Source organism: Buceros rhinoceros, unplaced genomic scaffold, assembly GCF_000710305.1.
Source record: "Buceros rhinoceros silvestris isolate BGI_N320 unplaced genomic scaffold, ASM71030v1 scaffold23993, whole genome shotgun sequence".
Classification (NCBI taxonomy): Eukaryota; Metazoa; Chordata; class Aves; order Bucerotiformes; family Bucerotidae; genus Buceros; species Buceros rhinoceros.
Window position 1 is genome coordinate 12,744 of NW_010404551.1, and position 8,686 is coordinate 21,429.

The window sequence follows — 8,686 nt, forward strand, 5'->3', positions numbered from 1 at the left end:
GTCTTGGTCGAAGAGCATGCCACTGCCCTTGAACTCCAGGCAGGCTGCCGACACGTCTGGCTGCTCGGAGTCACGGATGCTGCGGACGTCCCTGATGCCATAGAGCTTGCCAGTGGTACGCGGGTGCGTCCCACCCATGTTACGAGATCTTATGTTCACCTCTTGGCGTCCATTTATTTTCACTTTAATGTAGCAGGCCCTAAATTCCATGGGCTTGGGCCACCACGCCAGGTAGTCATCGGTCCAGCTCATGAGGTCATCTTCACTGAAGGGAACGGTGTTGTAGTCATACTGGTCTCCCTCTATCCTGTAAAACCTGAAGTGAGCAGCACTGTGTGGAGCTTCCTCACATTCCTTTAGGTTTTCGTAGGCATAAATAGGACCGTTGTTCTCTTCTGGGGAATTAGGGTTTGGCTTGGCCATGTTAATCCTGAATGCCGTTTTCTTAGTGTTGGGGTCCTCATGGTCCGTTCTCCTATAGTTGAGCTTGTTAAGATATGGTTGTGGGACCCCAATAGCATTAGGGTTGAGTTTGGGAGCAGAGGGGACAGGTTCGAGCTCTTCGCCCCCCATGCTCGCCAAGATATAAGCCGCATAGGCCTCGGGGTTCTGCTCGTCGCAGAAGGCTGGCACGCAGGCGCCGTTGGGGCCAGTGACCACACTGTCGAAACGGCCCCATGCTCTGGGGTTGGAGGAGAACCCCGGTTCTGGCTCTGTGTTTATAACAGAAATCACAACCCCTTGGATCTGCTCGCTCTGCAGAAATCTCTCACTTCTGTAGGCTCGGATTTTGACGTAGCACCGTCTGCTCTCTGGGACGTCCAGGTTAAAAAGCCGCCTTTCTTTGATCTCCATGTTCCCAACCAAAAAAGTTCTCTCCTCCCTTTTGCGCCGTCTGCTTTTCTCGAGGTTGAAATCCCCTTCTTCCTCCCATAATCCTGTCTCTGGGTTCAGGGACCAAAGCTTCATCTCTTGCAGATGCTCTGGCATCTTGACCTGAGCAGCATCCAAATGGACCTTCACCTCTTCTGCATTAAGAGACTCGGTGCCCTGTTCGTCAGTGAAGTCCACAGAAAACATGCCGTACGTGCGGAGCGGGAATACGTCTCCTTCCTCATCTATGAAGTTCAGGTCACTTTGTGTCACAGGAGCCGTTGAGATGTTTCTTGGGTCGAGAAATGTCACGCTGGCTTTCACTTTGCCTCTGTAGGCTTCTCCATTTTTCTTGTAAAATGCGTTGGGAGGAATTTCTAATTCAGCAATCGGATCATCTTCTTCCAATTCTCCCAAAGAAATCACATTGGTTTCAGTGGATTCCAGCGTAACAGGGGCTTGCTTTCTTAGCAGCTTGATCTCGTGAAAGACAGCACCTCCATTTTCCTTGAAGGGCAGAACTTTTGTAGTGTTCACAAACTTCTGCAGCCGATCAACGAAAGTTAGAACCAGTCTCTCCGTGTCCGCTGGGACTTGGATGGAGAAGGTTCCCTTGTAGCCGGTCATGCTCACTCTCTTGTTCCCCATGTAGATGTGGCCAAACCTCAGTGGCTCATTGTTATCTGCTGCTGTGGCTCTGCCCCGAACCGTTATTTTGGTCTCGGTGCATTTTTTGCAACCACATTCCACGATGACTTTAGTGGGGAGCGTGTACCCGTCGCAGGAGATGTCTCTGGTTTCCATCTTGGACACCCCGCAGCAGTAGGCGATGTTGTCCTTACAGCGGAGTCCCTTATCCAGCTTCCCAGCGCAGGTCTTCGCTGGGCACTTGCCCACATTGTAGTAGAAGGAGTTTGTTGCTTTTTGGAAGCAGTCGTGAGGAAGCCGGATGAGGTGGCTTTGGGGTTGGGAGTTGCAGGCTGCCTCTTGTCTTCCTGTTGAATGGGAGTTCTTAATGAGCATCACAAAATAATTGTACAGTCATCGCTATGTGGTCTGAAACCTTCAGAGCTAAACATACATAGTGATGCTTTCGCAGCCATAAACCAGATGTTTTGCAGGATTTTGGGGGTGCAGAATTCATCTGGCCTCCATTTTGGTGGAGCAGGTGCTCAGCTTTCACTTCAAGTACTTGATTAAGAGCAGGGCTGTTGGCAGGAGCGTCCCAGCTCCTGCTTACCCACCACTGTCACCCAGCCCAGCCTCAGCTCGGTGTTCTGCGGCTGCCCGGCTTTTTGGCTATAGCCGGATTAAAAAAACCCAACAACCTAAATAAACTGAAACGTTCACATGAGGCAGCAAGTACAGCAAGAAATCCGCTGAAACCAGCAGACTGAGCTTGGCAGGTCACCTGGATTCCAGAGCTCGGGTTTGTAGAGAGCATCTGGTTCACAACCAGCTCATGCAGGCTTATCTGCTAACGGCTGCCTGAAACAAACCCCAAATAGTTTTCTTGGGACTTTTCTCTCCCACACCACACACCACCACCTCCCCAGCCGCCTGAAGAACACCACACACAGTTTCTCTTACCTAAGACAGTGAGCTTGGCAGGCTGGGACTTCGCCGAGCCCCCGGCGCTGATGGCCTTGCAGAAATACTCTCCAGACTGGTCCCTGTTCAAGTTCTTCAAAACCAGGTTGTTTTTGTATTTGTATAAGGAGGGATCCAGCAGTGAGCTGTTGTGGTACCTGCCAGGAACGGGCAGGCAGTTAAAGGGACAGAGGTTAACTGCTTTGAGGAGAGCAATGGCCTAATCCTGCGTCCTGCCACGTGGATTTTGCCAGACGTTTTGCCTCAGTTTCCCCATTTGTAGTCTGGCAAGATGGCAGCACCTAAAAGTGATTCCTCTTCCCCTGGCACTACTGAGATGTGGCTGCCAGGCGCTGGCAGGCAGGCAGAGCTGCCCCTGGTGCCCACTGAGGTTTTTCAACCTTTTATTTGTGTTTTTTTTCCACAAAGTCCCTCGGCAGATGACGTTATCACACCAGCTCTGCACATCTTGAGGAAACCACCATTTCCAGCAATGAGCTTTTGGTGTATTTAGCTGTTCTATAGCTAACCACCCGCCCCCCGCCACCGCTGTATGGAGATGGTAAGGAGATAAAAGTAGAGTGTGGGGGACAGCTAAGACTTCTGCCTGATCGAACTCGAGTTTCTTACCAGAGGTAGCGGTCGGGGGCCGGGCTCCCAAGGGCATCGCAGCAGAGCGACACGCTCTGCCCCACTCTCCTGGCTTTGTCCTCAGGGCTCCTGAAAACGTAGGGTTTGCCTGCAGGAGGAGGCAAAGGCCATCTCGTTACTTCTTTCCTAAAATCACTATTGATTTCTGATTACTACATAAAGCCTCCTGCAGTTCCGCCCACACCCCTCCCCCACCTCACTTTGGGGTTACCTGATCGTTGCAGATGCACTTGGATGCCCAGGTTTCTTCTGTTGCTCTCGGGCACGGTAACAGTGGCCGTCGCATATTTGGCTTTCTTTATTTTAAGGGTGTTTTTGCCATCGGGGCAAATCCCCGGGATCCTAAACGTGCCCTTGTTATCGGCTGTTGTCAACAGCTTGAGTTTCTTGGCTTGCAGGTAGACCCGGGCATCGGCAGCAGGCGACCCATCCTCGAGAGAGACCTTCCCGTGCAGGGTCGCGTCCTCGCACATGCAGGTGTCGCAGTCGGCGTTGACGCGGCCCATGGGGCAGGTGATGTTGCAGGCTGGGGAGAGGCAGGCGGGTCAGAAAGCAGCCCCGAGCCCTCGTAACGCTCACAGCACAGTCTCGCGTCTGCTTTTAATTTAGGTGCAATAAGGCAGATACTGCATAAGGAATAAATTGTATCCAAAACATGTTTTTACTGGGTATCCACAGCTGTGCGTTAGGAAGAGAGGGACGGTGTCATTCTGAACCTGACAATTAGTAGAAAGCCGCCACATGGATCTAATTGCAGCTAGGAACTGTTATTCACCTTCCCCAAAGGGCTGAATTTTGGAAACTTTGAATCCAGATGAGCCTGTGAGCTCTTAGCTCAACCGTGGCGAAAGGACAGCTCTAAATGCCTTGAACTTTGTAGGTTTTCTCACGCCCGAAACTTTGGTCTCTCTTATCCAGTCTCCCCTCACTCAGTGGCACCCTGGCTCACAGATTAAGAGCCACACGAGCATTACCCCACGGGGTTAATGAACGGTGTCTCAAACAGTGACTGCGAACCACTGTTGTTACCGATAGTGATCAGTCCTAAATAACTGTCTCTTCCCAAGGCAAGGGCTCGGCCGTTCCTTGGACAATCACAGAACATCTCTCTACAGCAGCTACCTGATAATTTTTATAGCTGGAAATAAATGGGAGAAATGGGGGGAAAATCTGAAAGAACTTTCCTGGAGAAAACAGGATGATTTTTATCAAAGGGAATTATAAGAATAATATAATTAATTACAAGCCCCATCAGTGTGGGCTGTGGCAATTCAATATCCCCAACTCTTTTCCTTCCTGGAGAGTGCGTGGAGGCAGCTGCCTGCGATCGCTGACTCCACCTTCGGAGCTGCTCCTCTAACAAGATTAATGAGATTTTTCCTGTATCCCCAGGATCTTTATGGGTCCCTGGTGATTCCCCATATCTGGACACACACCCCCTTATCTCGCTGTCTGGCTATAAACTCCCGGTGCTCTGCTCCCTTAGCATTCTCCAGCCCCACTCGGGAAGGCACCAGCATCACAAAATTCTGGCAGGGGAGAGAAAGATACCGAAACGACCGCGAAGGGAGTACAACGCCTACACGGTGATGAGATCAGGACCTCATCCACTGCCCGTAAGTGAGGTTAGAGGAGCACCTGAGCAAACATGTCCAATGCAGAGCCGCCCTTCCTCAGTGGCTTCATTACAGTGCACGCCCCAGAGGCGCTCAGCTAGGCAGGATCTGGTACGCTTCTGCACACCCGTTTGGCCACACTCGGCTGAGCACTCGCTCCATTTCGACCACGGAGACAAAAAACGTTTTGAATCTTGCACCGGTGGACCTTGAATAACACCAGTGATGTGTTACCGAGACGCACACTACACGCAACGCTGTCTGAAAATGGGCAGTTGTTTTCTTAACAGCTTCTTTATCACTCAGACCATGCACTTGGATATCACCCACCACAGAGATTAAACAAACCCAAAGCATGTTCAGGGAGCTGGGAAATAAAGCAGGAGGAGGCGTCTGGAGGCTTCTGACTTAATTCTCTGCAGGCTACCGAATTCAGGATGATTAAGATAAACTCGAGGGGAGCAAAGTGCAGGCAGCTCATGCTTAGTGTGGAATAACTTTGGCTTAAAGGAAATCAAACCCACATTGTTATTGAAATGCTGTCTGAGGGGCACCGCTGGCCTGCATTTCAAACGCCCTTAAACAAATGAAACCAACATACAGGGGTAGAATTGTTGGTGTGATCCCGTTCAGTGTTTTCAACCATCATTCAGCATATGTTCTCCATAGGGGAAGGGTGTGTTCAATCGCAAGGACTGTTTTTACTGTGTGCAAAACAGAAGCCGAAGGTGCCACAGCGCCAGTGGAGCCTGTTTGGGGCCAGCTGATTCGTAAAACACAAAGTGGGTTTGTTGGGAGTTTAACATGCGGTTGGAATTTGAAAGGAATTTCTTTAACCCGTCTACTAGATGGAATGAATTTAAGTTTCTTTGCATGGATGGGATCCACTCCAAGTCTGTGGTTTGGGTTTATTTTTAAATGACAATGTTCTAATAATGTTTACGAGGATGCGCTCGTGACTAAAGGTTCTAAAAATGAGGTTTCCTGGAGACGTGTGCTGTGTCATCTGCCACACCTACCCTTCCTCCAGATTTGGAATAAACCAGGTTGGGTTATTTCCTAAAAAGTCAGACAGACACAGCTGGACTGTGCCAACAGTAATGCTCCAAAACGAACTCCTGGCTTACAAAAGCAGGTGGCTGGAAAAGATGATTTAAATGACAGCAGCCATGGGAGCATCATGTCTGGTTTGGAGCAAGCACTTGGCTTAGATGGGAGAGTTTTTAATCTGTTGGAAGTCTTTTTAATCTGTCAGCATCTCCAGTTCTGTATCCCGAGTGGTGCATCCATAGACCTTACTTAGCAATTTGGGGTATGCAAGGGCAAGTGGGTGTAGGGATGTGGTCCCATCCCAGGTGGCGCATGGGTAAACGCCTGTCTGGACTTGATGTGCAGCATATTAAAGTGGGGTTTCAGTAAGACCCCTTGTTTGAGATCGGCTGCTTTAATCTGAAAGGAGGAGGGGAGTCTGTGGAGGAAAATGGCACTATATGGCTCTGGGTAGCACCTTGCCAGCAGAAAAAGCAGAAAGCGGAGGATAGGGGAGAGGCTGAGGGGCTTGAGGGCTGGCAGGGATGTGGGGAGAGACGGGGCTACCCCGCGGCACCGGCCGGCAGAACGTACTGCGTCTGGTGTAGGCGAAGATCGGGTCTCCCCTGCGAGAGCTGCTCCTCGTACCTGCGGGCAGAGGACAGGTGGGCTGATTCAGGCAGGGTTTGCCTGCACCCAGCCTGGCTGCTCAACCCAACCAGGTCTGGCACACCCTCTCCTGGAGGCAAAAACTGAGTGAACGCCTCACTGCTGCCAAAAGCAAACACTTTGCTTTCCAATTGCATTGATCAAAACCTCAAGAATTTGCTTGATTTCTCCCAGGAGAAATAGGACTCAGCCCCTGATCTGCGAGCCCAGGCCTCAGCATCACTGCCTCGTGCCATCTGCTTTGAGCGAAAACTATTTTCCTGGTAGGTGGAGGGGACCTCTCCCTGGCTGTCCCTGTTTGCTGTGCTTTGATTCTCCCCAGTGGCTCAGAGAGCTGCTGGGAGTGGGGCAGAAGCCCGGGGAAGTCCCCTCATCCCTCAGCTATGGCATCAGCATGTTCACTGGAATTTCAATCCCAAGCGCTGAGCAGTAAAGCTTGAGGTGTTGGGATATCTCCTTGGAATCAATGAGCTGAGCGGACTCTACAGGTAATTAATGGCCCATGGGCTTTGCAATGCTGTTGCAAACTGCCCTGGGCATGAGGAAGGGCAAGTCGGAGCATGTACTTGCCCATCCCTGGGCTCTCCTCACCCTCCCAGCTTGCAAGTGCCTCCCACAGGGGTCGGGGCTGTGGTCACGCACTTGACCTTCACTTTTCCAGGAGAGGAGCCAACAGCCTGTGTCAGCGATAGCCAAAACCTTACAGGAGGCTGCGGATGATTAACATTTATTCCATCGCCTAAATGTCCTCAGCTACTCACAGAATATTGTGCGGTTGTAAATAAAGTCTGAAAAAAATAATAACACGCCTGCGAACAGCCCTGGTCCCAGCGAGGGAAAGCGCCCGAGCTGGAACATAACTTACTCTCTAAGCTGAGCATTACCAGTGGGCTGAAGGTTTTCTGTCCTATTTGGATCCTGGTGAGGGCTGGTTTCAGAATCCTTTGACCTAAGGGTAAATCAGATTAATTAGGTTAATCATCAATTAATTACATTCAAGAATGAGGCGTGCTTCATCTCGGTTTTTCAGATCTTCCTTTGGGTTGTGGCTGGTTAGAGCTGCTGTGGGATGTGGTGCCGGAGGTGCCAAGTGAAGGGCGTGGTGGAGGTGGCCCACAGCATCGCTGTGGCTCAGATATGATGTCAATTTGCCATTTCCCTTATTGCCCAAAAAACCCCTTTTTTTGTGCTTTCTGTATTGGCGCAGCTCAGAGCAAACCATCCTTTTATAGCTGGAGATATAAAATATATCCTGCCTGTCCCTGCACCTGAGTTGGTTGAGTTGTTGCTATGGGACATGCTTTCTGTGCTTGCTGCCTGCTCAAGGGGAGCTGGTGGTTGCGAGTGGTAACTGGGGTGCTTGCTGCAGCCAGTCCCATTTAAACTGGAAAGCTAAGCCTGAAGCCACCCAGCACTAGCTCTGGGGGCTTCTGGGCACCCCCTCAGCAACAAATTGACCCTCCCTGTTCTTAGTCCCAGGCATCTAGCCACAGCACTTCAGGGCAAAATTCTTCTATAGCCTCCAGAAACAAACCCAAAGAGCCTGCAAACAGGTTTTGTCTGCGAGACGCGCTGGAGCAGAGGGGCAGGTCGCTTACTGCTCAGCGCTTTGGTATGTGGGACCCACCAGAGCCAGCAGCAGACAGATCCTGCTGCTCCCCAGCATCACCTCCTGGAGAAGAGCCACGTCGCTGCTTCCTGGATGCTCGGCTCAGACGGTGGGGTCGGCTGGTGCTCAGGACAAGGCACTGGCCAGGATGGGTCTGCTTGGAGCAGAGGGGAGTTGGGAATGGGAGATGGGGTGGGGGCTACTGTGAGGTCTTGGGGGCAGCAGGGAGAGATAGTCCCAGCACAGCTGGTGGGCAGGGTAGGCTCATCCCTGGTCAACCAGAGGCTGCCTGACTCACAGACGGGCTTTGCCTGAGCTCCGAGGGCTGGATGGGTGCCACCCTTGTCTGGAAGTTGTTTGGCTGGGTGAACGCCACGCTGACCCAGAGCGGTGCTTGGCATGGATGTCACGCCCATGTCTGCAGGCTCAGCAGCTGCTGGGGGACCTGCCTTCGTGGTGGTGTGGAGGGGACAGCACAGTGACAGGAATAGAAATGTTTAACCTTCACCTGAAACAGAGGTGGCTCCCAGGAGGAGGAGGAGGATCCATCCTTTCGCTGTGACCATTGTTGTCTCCAGAGGTGACTGAGGGCTTCTTGGAGTATCCGCAGCCGTCCCACGCCTTCCCCACCCTGTGGAGACAAGCCCAG

General features: G+C 51.6%; 1 protein-coding gene across 1 annotated transcript in view; it reads right to left on the bottom strand.

Annotated features, from left to right (window-relative positions):
* CILP (cartilage intermediate layer protein, nucleotide pyrophosphohydrolase) overlaps positions 1–8,603 on the bottom strand; it is a 9,175-nt gene extending 572 nt beyond the window's left edge. The window contains exons 1-8 of the mRNA XM_010133431.1: positions 8,546–8,603; positions 7,294–7,377; positions 6,354–6,407; positions 4,753–4,938; positions 3,326–3,640; positions 3,094–3,202; positions 2,464–2,621; positions 7–1,868 (exon numbers count right to left, since the gene is read on the bottom strand). Coding sequence (XP_010131733.1) covers positions 7–1,868; positions 2,464–2,621; positions 3,094–3,202; positions 3,326–3,640; positions 4,753–4,938; positions 6,354–6,407; positions 7,294–7,377; positions 8,546–8,603 — 2,826 coding nt within the window. The remainder of the gene's footprint in view (positions 1–6; positions 1,869–2,463; positions 2,622–3,093; positions 3,203–3,325; positions 3,641–4,752; positions 4,939–6,353; positions 6,408–7,293; positions 7,378–8,545) is intronic.
* Positions 8,604–8,686: the final 83 nt, after the last annotated feature.